Source organism: Phytophthora cinnamomi (genome assembly GCF_018691715.1).
Source record: "Phytophthora cinnamomi strain GKB4 chromosome Unknown Contig129, whole genome shotgun sequence".
Lineage (NCBI taxonomy): Eukaryota > Oomycota > Peronosporomycetes > Peronosporales > Peronosporaceae > Phytophthora > Phytophthora cinnamomi.
Window position 1 is genome coordinate 454,599 of NW_027151062.1, and position 16,446 is coordinate 471,044.

The 16,446-nt window shown below is 54.2% G+C and overlaps 6 protein-coding genes across 6 annotated transcripts; 2 read left to right on the forward strand and 4 right to left on the reverse strand.

Annotated features, from left to right (window-relative positions):
* Positions 1-1,812: 1,812 nt before the first annotated feature.
* IUM83_18724 (gibberellin 2-beta-dioxygenase) lies at positions 1,813-2,699 on the reverse strand (the record flags this gene model as incomplete). Its single annotated transcript, XM_067943734.1, has 2 exons — positions 1,813-2,217; positions 2,292-2,699. 2 exons carry the CDS (start codon positions 2,697-2,699, stop codon positions 1,813-1,815), a joined length of 813 nt encoding a protein of 270 aa, XP_067780046.1.
* Positions 2,700-5,681: 2,982 nt separating this feature from the next.
* Positions 5,682-8,642, forward strand: IUM83_18725 (uncharacterized protein; the record flags this gene model as incomplete). The annotated part of the gene is made up of 3 exons (XM_067943735.1): positions 5,682-6,204; positions 7,252-7,369; positions 7,445-8,642. The coding sequence occupies 3 exons, from the start codon at positions 5,682-5,684 to the stop codon at positions 8,640-8,642; spliced, it is 1,839 nt and encodes a 612-aa protein (XP_067780047.1).
* A 384-nt stretch (positions 8,643-9,026) lies between these two features.
* On the reverse strand, positions 9,027-9,566 carry IUM83_18726 (CENPB protein Homeodomainlike; the record flags this gene model as incomplete). Its single annotated transcript, XM_067943736.1, has 1 exon — positions 9,027-9,566. The coding sequence occupies one exon, from the start codon at positions 9,564-9,566 to the stop codon at positions 9,027-9,029; it is 540 nt and encodes a 179-aa protein (XP_067780075.1).
* A 2,370-nt stretch (positions 9,567-11,936) lies between these two features.
* IUM83_18727 (gibberellin 2-beta-dioxygenase) lies at positions 11,937-12,916 on the forward strand (the record flags this gene model as incomplete). The annotated part of the gene is made up of 2 exons (XM_067943737.1): positions 11,937-12,344; positions 12,419-12,916. The coding sequence occupies 2 exons, from the start codon at positions 11,937-11,939 to the stop codon at positions 12,914-12,916; spliced, it is 906 nt and encodes a 301-aa protein (XP_067780045.1).
* A 1,629-nt stretch (positions 12,917-14,545) lies between these two features.
* On the reverse strand, positions 14,546-14,857 carry IUM83_18728 (CAMK protein kinase; the record flags this gene model as incomplete). Its single annotated transcript, XM_067943738.1, has 1 exon — positions 14,546-14,857. One exon carries the CDS (start codon positions 14,855-14,857, stop codon positions 14,546-14,548), a length of 312 nt encoding a protein of 103 aa, XP_067780025.1.
* Positions 14,858-15,043: 186 nt separating this feature from the next.
* On the reverse strand, positions 15,044-15,442 carry IUM83_18729 (CAMK/CDPK protein kinase; the record flags this gene model as incomplete). Its single annotated transcript, XM_067943739.1, has 1 exon — positions 15,044-15,442. The coding sequence occupies one exon, from the start codon at positions 15,440-15,442 to the stop codon at positions 15,044-15,046; it is 399 nt and encodes a 132-aa protein (XP_067780044.1).
* Positions 15,443-16,446: the final 1,004 nt, after the last annotated feature.

Genomic DNA, 16,446 nt, shown 5'->3' on the forward strand with positions numbered 1-16,446 from the left:
ATGTTTCGGTTGATTTTGAATTCAGGCTCGAGGACTGAGCTCCTTGACATGATCACGTCCTCATAAGCATCCGTTCGGAGCTGTTTGGGCGTGGGGCGAACAAGACCCTCTGTGTCGCCATCATTGAGCGAAACGAAAGAGTGGAGTGATTCCCGCAGCGTTTGGGACGGATCAAATGGGACCAAAGCCCAAATTTGGTTAGAAATACGCCAGAAAAGGGGCATCCATCAGTCTGGAAGCCAATCAAAAATCTGGCGGAGAAGGCCCCCTCCGCCAGATTTTATTCCCGTATTTTCTCGGGATTTAGGTTTGGTATAAATGCTGCGGGAATCGCGCCTACCAGCTCTTAATACAGAACGAGAAGAAATTTGTGTATGATATGTGAGACACGCGGCAGCAATTAGAGATTTTGACGCGGATGAAGCACAATGTAGCTTCACATCAGTCTGTATTTACAAGTGACGAGCTCGATCTGGTCTCGGTTTTCTACGACAAAGTACCATGTGGGCAGCTCATTCACTATGACTCAGACTGGATAACCACGTGGTAATCACTTGGTTATCCAGTCTGGAGGTATAGTGAACGAGCTGTCGACATGGTTTGATGTTACCAGACCAAGCAGTAAGTTTGTGAAACATCCTACCCTTTTGAGGGGGAGCATAAGTGTGTTCGTCAAGTATCGATTTGGGCAAGGCTGCACCACTCGCTGATCCGCAGATGCCATACCGCTTGCCACGTAGGAAATCGACTGGCGTTAATGATATCAGCTTTGATATCGTGCGCAACTTTAAATCAACCTTTTCCCCACGTTGTGATGTTCGCAATTGCTTCAACAGGGGGATATTTCTAGGATAGGCACTGGAGTATTTTCACGACCGCGGAATTGTTTTTCGCAGATTGACGATGGAGCACGTTTGCTGCTCCTTAAACTAGAAGGATGGTGTTTTGACTAGTGGATTGAGCGGATTCGGGCTTGTAGTTCTGCAGAAAACAAAAACTCGTGTGCAGTATCGCTGCTGGAGACACTGGGGAAAGCACCAAAACCACCGCAGCGTGGTATCAGATATTGGGGCGTTAGATCTTATCGTTTTCGAAGTCTTTTAACTGCACGTAAAAACCCGCTTGTTGCAGCTGAAAGTGAATCTTTATGAGTTTTGAGAACAAACAATATTGCGAAGTTGTCTATGTAGTGTTTTAGTGGGAGCCGAAATAAAGATGCATTTTGCCTTAGTTTTTTATTACTGTTGGTAGTACGTGCTGTAGATCCTTACTTCTGAAAAATCCCAACATTCTCCTTCTAGTTTGGAAATAGTGCAGTAACAACATTGGCAGAACCCTGCCTTAAATCGTGGCTGCGGGTTCAGACTCCATTTGCAGATGCATTTCACGGGTAACTTTGTTCGAATTTGGTTGAGTGCGAAGGCTTTAAACGTTCTCAACAACTTTGGCAGAAACCTACCAAAAATCACGTTCAATTCTCATCCCATTTCTAGTTTTGTCCAGTACGGGTGGAAAGAAGAGCAATTTTTCGCAGAAAACAACTCTAAATAGGTACTTGTGAATCAATTTTCGTGAACATTTGTGCCAGGATATTGGGAAATGGAGAAGTAACATCACAAGATTCTGAAACAAATGAATTGACTAACTTCGCTCATATGCATTGCCCCTCAGATTTGAGACCCTACCGTTAGCAGCAACAAGCTCCTTGCGCCACACAACGATAGAGTGACTCAACCAGACAAAACACGCAGAACTGAGTCGGCCGGAGCAAAATCCAGCGCAGAAAACTAAAATACTCAAAAGATGCAGCGTTCACATCGGTATCCCGTCCAAATTCTTGCTACTTTTTCTCCCCCAGACTTCTATTTTCTTCTCCTTTTCACGGCTCCTGTTGCTTCTCAGCGGCCGAAGTCGTCGTCTCCTCGAACGACGCGTGGGTCTGCTTGTACATGTCCACGAGGTGCTGGCCGTGGTCGTGGGCGGGTACTTGGCCGGGTTCTCGGCGCTCACGCAGCTCGGGAAGCACTCGACCACGCACGTGAAGTTGGGCTCGTCGAAGAAGGGCACCGAGTAGCGCTCCTGGCCCGACGTGTTGACCACGCGGTGCAGCGTGGACCGGAAGCGGCCGTTCGTGAACCGCTCGGCCATGTCGCCGATGTTGACCACGAAGGCGTCCGCGCGCGACGGCACGTCGACCCACTGGCCGTCGTGGCGGATCTGCAGCCGCCCGACGCGTCCGTGGACAGCAGCGTGATGAGGCCGTAGTCCGTGTGGGCGCCGGCGCCAAAGACGCCCCGGGCCACGTCCGACTTCTCGGGCGCGTAGTGCAGCAGCCGCAGCGCCGCCATGGGCTTGTCGAACATGCCCGGGCCGTCGAAGCGGCCCTTGTGGCCCGCCGCGAAGAGCTGGGCCACGCCGAAGCCCAGCGCGCACATGGCGGCGTGGTACGTCTCCATGGTGGCCCGGAACGTGGGGAAGGCGGAGGCGTCCGGGAACACGTTGGGCCCGTGCAAAGGCAGCTGCATGTCGGCGCTGTCGGGCGGCACGTGGCGGCAGATGTAGTAGCCCTCCTTGGTGTCGCCGCGCGTCTGCACGGCCGGGTCCAGCGTCTCCTCGTGCAGGGGCGTGTAGCCGCGCATGGACTCGTTGGCCAGCACCTTGCGCTTCCCCGCCAGCGGCTGGCCGAAGAACGCCCGCATCTCCGCGGGATCAAAACTGGCCGGCCGACTGCCGTACGGGCCAAGTGAGACCGAGGCGAGTCCGGCGGTGCAGCGTGTCCGTTTCTGGACGAGATCGATCATTGGCGCGACGACCAGTGCGTCATGCCAAATTGAAGTGACGATCTCCTGCTACTGCTACATGAACTGCTGCTGCTGCTCTAGATCGAGGCAGCCTCGTAGGCTTGCTCGAGGCGCAGGATCGAGGCTTGGAGTGTTCTGCTGGGGCTGGCTGCAGCGTCTCCCTGGTTGCCGACGTCGCCGTCTTCCCCCTCCTCTCTCGATGATGTGGGCCGCAATGATCGTGATGTCCGGCTGCTGCGAGCGAACGTGCTGCACGGCGGCGGCCGAGACCATGAGCGACACGACGTAGACCATGGATGCGATGGCACCACACTCCTGTAGACAGCGCACAGAAGAGCAGAGCCGCTCGCCCGAGCTCGCCACGAGCGCCAGCAAGAAAACGTTGTGGTAGTTGAGGCTCGTGGGCAGATGCACGTCCAGCAGGACCGGGTGGAGTCTGCTCGTGGCTGCATCAAGAGTGCCGTTGTTGATGATCTGCGTCCGAGACTCCGGGTCGAAGTAGATGTATGCTTGGGTTCCATGGTGCGAAACATAGGGCCGCCGACGCGACGGAGCTCGACGGCTGTGGCGATCTTCTTGCTCAGCGTCGTGACTAGCAACTCAACAGCGCGCGACCTCAGCTCGTACACGTCCGGGTTGGTGCGTCCTCAACTGGTCCCAGATGTATTGCCGAATACGTGAGTGTACTTTGGATTGCCGTGACTCCCCCCGACGACATGCCAACGACGGTGGGTTTTGGGCATCTTGGGGTGTTTGGAGAGCAGTGCCGCCCTTGCGAGCGAAGATCGCGTCGCGGTGCTTGTTGAGCTAGCAAATGGCGGCACGGCTGACCTGGTATACTTTCGCGAGCACGGCCTGCGTCTCGCCGCCGTCGATTCGAAGCAGGATGGCTCGTCGGTCCTCCTGTAGGGCGGCATGTTTATCAGTGTTAAATCGACTTTTTTTTTTCAATTAGCAGCAATTTGACGTACCGAATCTCAAGTACGCGAGCCGAGCGTCGAAAACTTGGGATCAATAAGGGCATATCAAGTCGTGCCCACGTTGCCATCGAATGCTGCTCGGACGAAATGATGAGATGGCCTTGGGCGACAGGGGCTCCATTTACATGCCTGTCGGCGAATTCGACAATCATCGGTGGAGCATCTATGGGCTCGGATGACCTGACGCACCGAACAGTCAGCAACCAGCGTTAATTCAACAGCAAGAAGGGGTGGAATGGTCATTTGCCGTGGCCTGTCGCGATGGGGTAGTCCCGGTTCGGGGCTCTGGTTTGCAGCTAATCGCATTGTGGCGTTTAGAGGCTTGACAACTACACGCAAGAAGATCTTTACATGTCAGGAGGGGCTACATTCACGTTAGGACAGCCGCACCTGCAGTTACCGGCCGTCAGTTATGGTCTTGGGCTTTCAACAAAGCAACTCAGGTAACGCTATACCAGCGCGCGGAGCACGGCCTCGCCTCCTGATGTAGTTTCCGCAGAAATACCAAAACAATAAATGAGAGCCTGCCAGCCTGCCACCTAGCTCGCAACGGCATCTCAAACCTCACATTCTACTCGAATGCATTATTGTTTCGCCGACCAGAGCCGCCCTGACAAAATCTGCCAGCGTTCGGGGCAGTGTAGTCATTGTGCTGACGGAACCGAAGCGGATCAAAATGAAGCTCTTTCCATTTAATCGCGATGTCTACTAGTGGGGCACACCTGCGCTGTCGCGAAACATGACTCAGCAGCTCCTCAAAGTTCAACTTCCAACGGGTGCACTTCAACTCGCACTATGCCGCGTCGATGGGTTGAACCGACGGATTGGCCTGTTTTACCGCATGGTCGTTAACGTTGGGTTCTTTTGACATCCAGCATGTTAAAGTTGAGCATTCTCAGACGTGCATTTGGTTAAGGTCAAAGCTGAAGATGCCTGCAGGAGCAACCCCTATCAGGGACTACGCCGATATGGACGCAACGCTGGTGAAACGCCCATCCCGCGTCGACGTAACTCCAAATGAACCACGTATTTAGCCCACCTACCCATTTTCTGCAGAAATTTGAGGACTTGGAATGTATTCTGCTTCAAACACACTCACTTCGTCTACCATCTCGACGTGCCGTCTGCTTTGACAATGTCCTCACTCCGTCTTTTGACTGCTAATACACAAGCACCTCCGGGCGTCCTTCCTCCTCCAAGGCCTCTTCCTTCGGCACCTTCACGCTGTCCTCCGCTGTTATATTCCTCTGCTATTCCTTCCTCTAACATGTCCGATCCAAAACCTTAACACAGCACAATTCTTGCAAGTAGGCAAAGACAAGCTTATCAGATAACCATCTCCTATCGGGTTTAAACCGCGCTTGTGTCTGAATGGCGTTCTGCGACTGTTTCCCGACCCGCCCCGTCTTGCTCTAGCGTTGCTCTCCTCGAAATGACGAGGACCTGGTCGTCTACAGTGGAGCAATTCCCACGGTGTTTTTTGGACGGCTCAAATCGGACCAAATCCCAAATTTGGTTAGAAATATGCAGAAAAGGGTCATTCATCAGTCTGGGAGCCAATCCCCCCCGTCCGCCAAATTTTATTCCCGTCCTTTCTCGGAATTTAGTAAATGCTGCTGGAACTGCTCCAGTTTGTCGAGGATATCTTAAGAAGATGCATACTTAATCCCTTGGTTCCCAACGTCGTAAGTTACGACTTCGTGATTTTTTAAGTCGTAAGTTACGACTTAACAAATCACAACAATAGGAATTGGCTCGAAAACGATGACCCGATACTTTAATCAAGTGTATTCTCAACAAAAAAATATAAGCAGGCAGAGGTCATTTTGGGACATGCTAGAAACAGGCCAGGGATGGGGGCGGAGTGCAACTGCGCGCCGCGCGTCTGCCATTCCAGAGTTTGACCGATGGGCCGCACCCGGTCGAGTGGTCGCGTGAGCCCGAAGCCGCAGCCGCGACGGATGCGAGGGAGATCGACTTCAAGCATTTATGGCGTCAACTGCGCGCGGTCGGGTGGACGTCGAAACGCCCATCAGGCATCTCTACCGACTGGACGTATGTGAAACCAGGCGCGCTAAGCGACGGCGTCGTGGGTGTCGACATCTTTCTGGGCGAAGAGGCTGTGGTTACCTACGTTATCGAGTCAGGCCTCTTGGACGTCAGCGACGAGAGCGCGAACGGCGCGACAGAAGCCGACAGCGCGGTCGACGCGATCACCGCGGATAGTGCGGGCGGCGGGATGAACGATATCGCTGTCGGTGAGGCAGATGTGAAGATCAAGGACGTGGTCACCGTGTCGCAGATCGACATGAGCGTGCAGCTTTCACAGCGAGCTGTAGACGCGCTCTTCGACTCCCCAACCGCTAGCGACGCAGACGCCAGTGTCACGAATAGCCAGCAACGACCGCTGGAGCGATCGCAAGGTGCAGTGGTTAGAACATTTGATATTACTCCATCCGCCATACATAATGGTGAGTCGCAACGCGATATCATTGGTGGTGCTATCCAGCTGCTATATATTTCAGAGGCATCAGTTGTTGAGAGCTCGGATACCGAGAACACACCGGCAAGACCAAGCATCAGTCGGCGGGAAATACCGCCCCGGGGGAAGCGAGATGTGAACTATCTAGATGACAACGAAGACGAGAACGACTACGAGAACTTGAGCTCCGAAGACAGCGAGGATGGAGATGATGATGACGTCGATGATGATGACGTCGCACGCCCAGGCCAGAATGACGATGACGACGGTTTGTCAGAAGCTGATGCTGTATTGATGGACGAGGCATTCATTGCATCAACCGGGCAAGGTGACGACGACGCGCTTAGCCGTGCTGCGCTACGCGATCGGCGAGCGGCACTGAGAACAATGGAGTGGTCACCGTATCGTCAGCATTTGAGACTTCGAGAGAGGCCTATCCTGGTCTCGCTGAGGAAGGAGCGGGACCTGTGCCGAAGCTGCGGAGTCTGTGCCATTCGCCGATTCAAACGTTCTTTTATTTTGTGCCAACGTCACTCTGGGTCTCGATATTTGTCGAAACCAACCGCTACTGCAGCCAGCAAGTCGCCGCAAGAGCAGTGCGAATACGGTCAAAGCAGCGCGAGCGTTCTGATAGCACGAGAGAGACACTGAAGCAGAAGGCGACGGCTGCGAGTGAAACCAGCGTATGAGACTCACGAACTGCTTCACGTGGTCGGGTTGATTGTATCCCACATGTTTTGCCCTCAGCAGCGTCGATTCGCGAACCATTGGTCAATGACCGAAGATGGCGCCATTCCTGCTGGCACATTCGGTCGATTCATGGCACGAAATCGTTACCAGGACATTCTACGTGACCTACACTTTGTCAACAACGAGGCTGCGCGATAGCGCGACAAGTTGTGGAAGCTGCGTCCTGTAGTTGACAAGATACAAGAGCGTTTCCTTGCGGGGTGGACGCTCCCCAGTGTTTTTTTTTCTTTTGATGAAGGCGTCCTTCCTGCGACGTCTAAGCGAAACACGACGAGAATGTTTATGCCGGACAAGCCGCATCGCTACGGGACTAAAATGTTCATGACATGCGACTCCAAACCAGCGTACTGTCATCGGTGCGTGGAGCTTTTGTACGTCGTAAGTTATGGCTTTGATTCGTGACAGGGAATTGGTTGGTCGTAACTATTCAGGTTTGAGGTATACGCTGGCAAGCGTGATGTCGGAGATACACAAGCGGACGCAGTTGACCACAATATTGGTGCAGCTGCTGTGATCCGAAACCTCAAGGTGGTCTTGGCCAACAACCGGCTCGCCTACCACGCAGTCGTCGTTGACCGCTTTTATTCCTCCATCCCCCTCGCCGTTGAGCTGCTGACAATGCCCGTGTACATCGTGGCGACCATCATGACAAATCGTCTCGGCTTCAACCGCAATGTTCGGGAGACTCGACGCACTAGACCAAGCTTCATTCCACGCGGTTCGTTCACGTTCTCGCGCTCGGTGGCTGTCCCATCCATGGTGGTGTTTCACTGGTGGGATCGAAAGCCCGTACACTACCTGTGCACGGGCTCGGCGATGGCTGAGTCCACCATCAAACGCAACGTCAAGCGGGTCGGGCCGATCACAGTCCCGCGTCCAAGCGCAGTAAATGACTACCAGCGCTGGGTGGGCGGTGTGGATGTCCACGATCAGCTCCGTCGCCAGCGCTTTTCACTCCAGACTTCTGTGCGCTTGCAAAAATACTATAAGAGCCTGTTCCTTGGGTTCCTGGACCTTGCAATGGACAACGCTTATCTGTCACACAAGGAGGCGTGCAAGCCGAATGGCACAACGGCGATGAAACGCGGTGAATGGTACAGCGTCCTGCAGAATCAACTACTTCAGCTCAAGGCCCAAGACTTCCAGGGCATCACCGTCACACCACCTACCAGAAGTGGAAAGCGGGTGCGTAAGCGCACAGGGCCAGAAGGCCATTCGCTTGCGCAGTTCGACGACTGGGTCACTGTATCTGGCGTTCAAAAACGGCGTCAGAGGTCATGTAAAGTCTGCGCACTGCTTCGCGGAATACGCAAAAAGTCGTTTCAAACGACCTACAACTGTGAGAGCTGCTCGCTCGATGGTGCGATGTCCTACCTATGCCAAAAAGCGAGACGTGAGTACAAGGGGGCCGTGAAGACGTGCTTTCAAATCTGGCACGAGGATTTCGAGTGCGGCCTCGCCATCCCGACTACCTTGGGTAAGCGCGTCGTTCTTCGTCGGCCAGGGCAAGAGTCTGGATTGCGCAAGAAAACTCGGCGTGAGCTGCAGATGGATGCCTGGTCTCGCAACGGCGACGCCTCCGTGGCCTGCGCAAATTCGGATATGAACGACGACGTTGATTTTGAGTAACGGTTCCTCGTGCGTACTGTATAGGAAAGGAGATGTGATTAGCTGATGTGCCTTGTCTTCTCTGAAATGTTGAGGCGATGTACCTTTTGTCGCGCGAAATCTGAAATGAGTGGCTTCCGTGTGCAACTCTTGGATGACAAACTGAGATTTGAATGCCGTCAGTTACGACTTTGCTGTTTGCATGAGGGTCGCAGAGTCGTAAGACTTACGTCTTTGCCGAGAAAACTCGTCAAAGTCTATACACCTACCCAAAGTAGACAGTCCACGACCATACAGAGGTGAAGGTACACATGAGAGTCGTTACAGTGTTTTGCCTCAATAGCGCAGTCGTACTTTGTATACAATTTCTCAAGTAAATGGGGTGACAGAGGTTTTACTAGTCGACTACGAGTGGGAGTAGGTCGCAATGATGCCGCGCAAGCGCTCAACTTCAGGCGCTGCAGCCTCTAAGTCGACCGCACCCGACTCCCCGTGAGCTCTCTTCCAGCGAATCCCGTAGCGAGATTGCACGTGGCGTAGCCAAGACCAGGTAAAGCTTGGTAGTGACGACGGCGGAATTTCTAGAAGCCTGGCGATTTTGCGAGCCCGCATGATGATCATCTCGCCAGTAAGCGACACTTGGATGTCCTCGCACATGAGGACGTACTCAACAACGCAATGGTCCAGTTCGCATTGGAAGCGCGGGCGAATTTTCTTGCGCGCCAAGCAGTCGACCGGAAGGCTCCTTAGCATAGTCTCCGACTTCAATACACGAGCAATGACGTGGGGCGACGGCTGCTTCGGTAGGGAGAGTTTGGTTTTGGCCACCACAGCGAGCTCAACGTTGGTAATGGCAGGCAGCTGGCGGCGGAGATCACAAATCTGCAGCTCCTGCTGCTTCGTGAGGCGTTGGCGCTTCTGGAAAGGCTTCGGAAGAGTCGGCATTGCAGACTCGATGCTTGTAGACTTGGTTAGGCTTGGCTAATGAAAGAATGAGGAGCGAGTCGCTCCGGTCGCTCCGACCGACCAAGGTGATCTTGGCGCGCAATGACATGAGTGTGACGCTTTTTGTTTTGACGTTTTCCCCTATGTCCTCGGTTGTGGTAATTTGATTGGCGGAACCATACTGTCGATGGCGTGATTGGCTGAATCTTGCTGTTCGTGAAAAACAGGGTGATTATATATAGTCTGCGAGGTTATTAGATGTGATGGCTGCGCTATTGAGGCAAAACACTGTACTTACGAATTCCACTTTGCGGTTCGGGGCCCAAAATCTTGGGAACCAAGGGGTTAATACCTGCCAAAACCCGATAACAGATGGATATATGATAAGCTTGTCTTTGCCTACTTGCGAGAATTGTGCTGGATGTCAAAAGAACCCAACGTTAACGACCATGCGGAAAAACAGGCCAATCCGTCGGTTCAACCTATCGACGCGGCATAGTGCGAGTTGAAGTGCACCCGTTGCAAGTTGAACTTTGAGGAGCTGCTGAGTCATGTTTCGCGACAGCGCAGGTGTGCCCCACTAGTAGACATCGCGATTAAATGGAAAGAGCTTCATTTTGATCCGCTTCGGTTCCGTCAGCACAATGACTACACTGCCCCGAACGCTGGCAGATTTTGTCAGGGCGGCTCTGGTCGGCGAAACAATAATGCATTCGAGTAGAATGTGAGGTTTGAGATGCCGTCGCGAGCTAGGTGGCAGGCTGGCAGGCTGGCAGGCTCTCATTTATTGTTTTGGTATTTCTGCGGAAACTACATCAGGAGGCGAGGCCGTGCTCCGCGCGCTGGTATAGCGTTACCTGAGTTGCTTTGTTGAAAGCCCAAGACCATAACTGACGGCAGGTGCGGCTGTCCTAACGTGAATGTAGCCCCTCCTGACATGTAAAGATCTTCTTGCGTGTAGTTGTCAAGCCTCTAAACGCCACAATGCGATTAGCTGCAAACCAGAGCCCCGAACCGGGACTACCCCATCGCGACAGGCCACGGCAAATGGCCATTCCACCCCTTCTTGCTGTTGAATTAACGCTGGTTGCTGACTGTTCGGTGCGTCAGGTCATCCGAGCCCATAGATGCTCCACCGATGATTGTCGAATTCGCCGACAGGCATGTAAATGAAGCCCCTGTCGCCCAAGGCCATCTCATCATTTCGTCCGAGCAGCATTCGATGGCAACGTGGGCACGACTTGATATGCCCTTATTGATCCCATGTTTTCAACGCTCGGCTCGCGTACTTGAGATTCGGTACGTCAAATTGCTGCTAATTGAAAAAAAAGTCGATTTAACACTGATAAACATGCCGCCCTACAGGAGGACCGACGAGCCATCCTGCTTCGAATCGACGGCGGCGAGACGCAGGCCGTGCTCGCGAAAGTATACCAGGTCAGCCGTGCCGCCATTTGCTAGCTCAACAAGCACCGCGACGCGATCTTCGCTCGCAAGGGCGGCACTGCTCTCCAAACACCCCAAGATGCCCAAAACCCACCGTCGTTGGCATGTCGTCGGGGGGAGTCACGGCAATCCAAAGTACACTCACGTATTCGGCAATACATCTGGGACCAGTTGAGGACGCACCAACCCGGACGTGTACGAGCTGAGGTCGCGCGCTGTTGAGTTGCTAGTCACGACGCTGAGCAAGAAGATCGCCACAGCCGTCGAGCTCCGTCGCGTCGGCGGCCCTATGTTTCGCACCATGGAACCCAAGCATACATCTACTTCGACCCGGAGTCTCGGACGCAGATCATCAACAACGGCACTCTTGATGCAGCCACGAGCAGACTCCACCCGGTCCTGCTGGACGTGCATCTGCCCACGAGCCTCAACTACCACAACGTTTTCTTGCTGGCGCTCGTGGCGAGCTCGGGCGAGCGGCTCTGCTCTTCTGTGCGCTGTCTACAGGAGTGTGGTGCCATCGCATCCATGGTCTACGTCGTGTCGCTCATGGTCTCGGCCGCCGCCGTGCAGCACGTTCGCTCGCAGCAGCCGGACATCACGATCATTGCGGCCCACATCATCGAGAGAGGAGGGGGAAGACGGCGACGTCGGCAACCAGGGAGACGCTGCAGCCAGCCCCAGCAGAACACTCCAAGCCTCGATCCTGCGCCTCGAGCAAGCCTACGAGGCTGCCTCGATCTAGAGCAGCAGCAGCAGTTCATGTAGCAGTAGCAGGAGATCGTCACTTCAACTTGGCATGACGCACTGGTCGTCGCGCCAATGATCGATCTCGTCCAGAAACGGACACGCTGCACCGCCGGACTCGCCTCGGTCTCACTTGGCCCGTACGGCAGTCGGCCGGCCAGTTTTGATCCCGCGGAGATGCGGGCGTTCTTCGGCCAGCCGCTGGCGGGGAAGCGCAAGGTGCTGGCCAACGAGTCCATGCGCGGCTACACGCCCCTGCACGAGGAGACGCTGGACCCGGCCGTGCAGACGCGCGGCGACACCAAGGAGGGCTACTACATCTGCCGCCACGTGCCGCCCGACAGCGCCGACATGCAGCTGCCTTTGCACGGGCCCAACGTGTTCCCGGACGCCTCCGCCTTCCCCACGTTCCGGGCCACCATGGAGATGTACCACGCCGCCATGTGCGCGCTGGGCTTCGGCGTGGCCCAGCTCTTCGCGGCGGGCCACAAGGACCGCTTCGACGGCCCGGGCATGTTCGACAAGCCCATGGCGGCGCTGCGGCTGCTGCACTACGCGCCCGAGAAGTCGGACGTGGCCCGGGGCGTCTTTGGCGCCGGCGCCCACACGGACTACGGCCTCATCACGCTGCTGTCCACGGACGCGTCGGGCGGCTGCAGATCCGCCACGACGGCCAGTGGGTCGACGTGCCGTCGCGCGCGGACGCCTTCGTGGTCAACATCGGCGACATGGCCGAGCGGTTCACGAACGGCCGCTTCCGGTCCACGCTGCACCGCGTGGTCAACACGTCGGGCCAGGAGCGCTACTCGGTGCCCTTCTTCGACGAGCCCAACTTCACGTGCGTGGTCGAGTGCTTCCCGAGCTGCGTGAGCGCCGAGAACCCGGCCAAGTACCCGCCCACGACCACGGCCAGCACCTCGTGGACATGTACAAGCAGACCCACGCGTCGTTCGAGGAGACGACGACTTCGGCCGCTGAGAAGCAACAGAAGCCGTGAAAAAGGAGAAGACACCGTGAAGGCGGGGGGAGAAAAAGTAGCAAGAATTTGGACGGGATCCCAATGTCAAGAGTGCAAGAAGCTGCATCGTCGAGTGTTTCAGTTTTCTGCGCTGGATTTTGCTCCGGCCGACTCAGTTCTGCGTGTTTTGTCTGGTTGAGTCACTCTATAGTTGTGTGGCGCAAGGAGCTTGTTGCTGCTAATGGTAGGGTCTCAGATCTGAGGAGTAGTTCATATGAGCGAAGTTAGTCAATTCATTTGTTTCAGAATCTTGTGATGCTGCTTCTCCATTTTCCAATGTCCTGCACAAGCGTTCACGAAAATTGATTCACAGCTACTGTGAATTCCGCTCATATTTGCCAAACCGGGCCGATTGTCCTAATCGATCGAAGGGTCGCCTATACAATCGCCTGAGCTAAAACCATATGGTCACGAGCCACATGCCAAGCTTCCAAGGGCAATTAGAATCGTACTGAACTGAATAATATAGACATTTGTATGTCCTCCGGTGATAGCAATTCACTCAGTTTTTTTTCTAACACAGGTGTTATACACAATAATAGTTTGGTGGATTTTGGTATCATCCGTGATACTTGCGACCATAATCGTCTCTAACAGAACCAGGCGCAGAATAGATGAGGTACCACAAAGTATCACGAAAGGTATCATATGAACCGCGAGAGCTTTTGCCAGTTTCACAGTATCACGGAGCCAAAGCCAGAATTTTGTCGTTGAATTCCCTCGATCCAGATCCCAGTAACCACCATCATTCCACGCGTTATCTAGCATGAACTCGCCGAAGCGCTGTCACGCCAGGCAAAGAGTTCGTCTTCAGAAGCGCTGTCGCCAAAGCGTTCGTCGACGAGGTCACTATTACCGCCAAAGATCGTCTGCTCATCTTACTCAGCACCGTTATCCAGGCCCATGCTTGAGCGAGCGCGAGCCTAATGAAAGAGAGAGTGAGAGAGGGGAGCGCCTCGTGTGAGAGGCGAGAAGTAACCGGAAAATGACAATTGAAAAATCAGGTGAACTGTTGAATTTCATCCTCATCAGAACCGCAGAGATTTAAGCCACCAGAACCCACGCACCAGGCTTGAGGCTTGCTCTGGTGGGAATGCCTCTGGCTATCCGACCCAACTCGGGACCAGGTTCGGATACCCCTCATTACACTATGGGGCATTTTTCGGCACTTGGGGCCTCCAGCTCACCCAACTATCCTACACCGGGGTGCGGGTTGGCAGGGCGGACCACTCCACGGAGTGGCTGCTCGTCCAAGATATTGCCTATCTCCGGCCTCCGTGGAAAGTCCCGCACTCGGCGGGGATCGATCCCGCTACCTCCCGGTCTCCGCGTCAGAGTTTGACCACTGGCCCTCGGGAATCGGTTCGTCAGAACCGTAGAGCGGTTGCACGGTGATACTCGCCTGTTTCTTGCACAATTATACCTTGGTATCACGGTGATATCTAGGTACCTCTGTTAATAATGCCCCTCAGGGGCGATAGCCCGAGGAAACTTTGAGTAGAACCCGGAATACCTATTCAGAGTTGTTAAAACCAAATTACAAAATTCGCTTTCACTAAAATAATTGAAAAGCACTACCAGCCCAACCCTCTAGTTCTTGTCAAGCGATACCGTATGCTAAATTTGGGTAAATTTGTATTTGCACCCAGTAGAATCACGTCGTCTGCCCGAGACGAAGAAACAAACTGAATTGCTCTTAGTGTTTTATAATATTGCCGATAGGGATATATATAATATACTGTCCTGCATGTTACGACTATCTCTGAGGCTAGAAGGCTGCTACACTATCCAGGCACGAATGCCTCAAAATCTCACTCAGCGATATCCGCTCTGATGGATCAACCTTTAACATTCGCGAGATCAGGTCAATAACTGACGCCGATAGCTTGGTGTTGTATTCCCACAACTCGAAAATCCCGGTGACCTCCAATTGCTCTAGCGCGAGGAACGCCCTGTTTTGACGAGAAGCAACTGAGACCAGAGGAGACCCCGTGACCATGACGAACCACATGATACCCAGCGACCAGATATCCGCCTTCACGGGGTCGTACGCTCCCCCCGCGACCACCTCCGGCGTCATGTAGTACTCCTTGCCCGCCCGACCCAAACACAAAGTGTTTACAGCAACTGACAGCCCAAAGTCGGAGATCTTGCACGCTCTGTTGTGCATCAAGACATTCTCGAGCGACAGATCGCGGTGCGCGATGCCGAGTTGGCGGTGCAGGAAATCGACGCCAGCCAGGACTTGCTTCATTACGTGGATGGTTCACTTCTCAGTCATGGTGCCGCTCTGGATGGCGGTGGTGAGGTGGTTGTAGAGGTCTCCGTCGGCGCAGAACTCGTCGACAAGGTAGATGCAGTCGTTCTCCTGGAAGTGGAAGTAGGACCGCACGACGTTGGGGTGTCCTCCGGTGTTGGATATCAGGTCGGCGACTCGGCATTCCTGCATCGGGTCGTCCAGGGCGCGCTCGGGGCCGAACGCACTGCGGATGTCGGCAGCACAGGACAGCGACGTGGCCTTAACGGCTACGATACGCCGTTTACCGAGGGGTAGCGGGGGCATGAGCTGCTGCTGGGCACGTGTGGGTCGAACTTCACACTCCAGGACTTCGCCGTAGAGCGCGTCGCCTATTTTGCGTCGCAATTGAAGCTGCGAGCTGGACATGGGTGCTTAGAAATCGATGAGACCGGTGCCAGCGCGAAGCAGCAGATTCAGTTGTGAAGCAGCACGGCGGACGGCTAAGCCGAGTGAAGTTGGTTGCGGTTGCTTCGCGCTGGCGTAACTGTATCACCGCAAAGACAAGCAGGAATGATACGACAATAACGGCGAATGCTGGCCACAACGCTGCCATTGCCAACGATTTTCGTGAATGTTATCCCGAGGATCTTTCTGCAGGAGGCAAATGAGCGGTCGTTGGAGCTTCTCCAACTGCATCGGGTGGACAAGGTCAAGCACGTGCCGAGATGGGTTTGTACTTCGTTGCTTACGACCTCAGCGGGGAAAGGGAAACGAATCTGCAGAAACTTGTGGCACAGCGGTGGGACTACCACTGCCCGTCAATGGCATCGACTCAATGTAGGATTGCCAACCAACTCCTCCTCAAACTATGCGTCCGACCCTGTGCTCCCACAAAGAGACGCGCGCGATCCAGCCTGGGCGTGCTGATGTCCAAATATCCTGGTCGTTGGAGTTGCCGGTCTTCACTCGCTTACAGACTCGGCAGGCATCGTTTTCTGCTGTCCGTCGCGAATCCTCGAATTCACTCGTGACTGAAGATTTAACACCACGATGATGGCAATAGATTTTAACGATGGTAGTTTGCATCCACGATTAAACTGTGACCCTCACACCAGCTCAGTTGCGTCCGGCAACGAGACGAGAAAGAGATTTCGCGTTTTTGTCCAAGAAACAACAAAGTCCTCTCGAGTGCTGCACCTCGTGTCTATGGCGCATCACACTCATTTTTGTCATATACTGCAAGTCGGTATGTCTGACGGCTGCTTGTCATTCGTGGGAGAAGAATTGTGTCGTCAAGCCCATCTCCTCACTGAGCTGTAACCAAGCATGGTGCGACGTTAGATTGACAAAGCGCCGAGGCTACTAGCTAGACAATTATCGGTCCTTCTTCAATTGTACACGTATCCAAACACTGGAGTCGGCTAGATTCT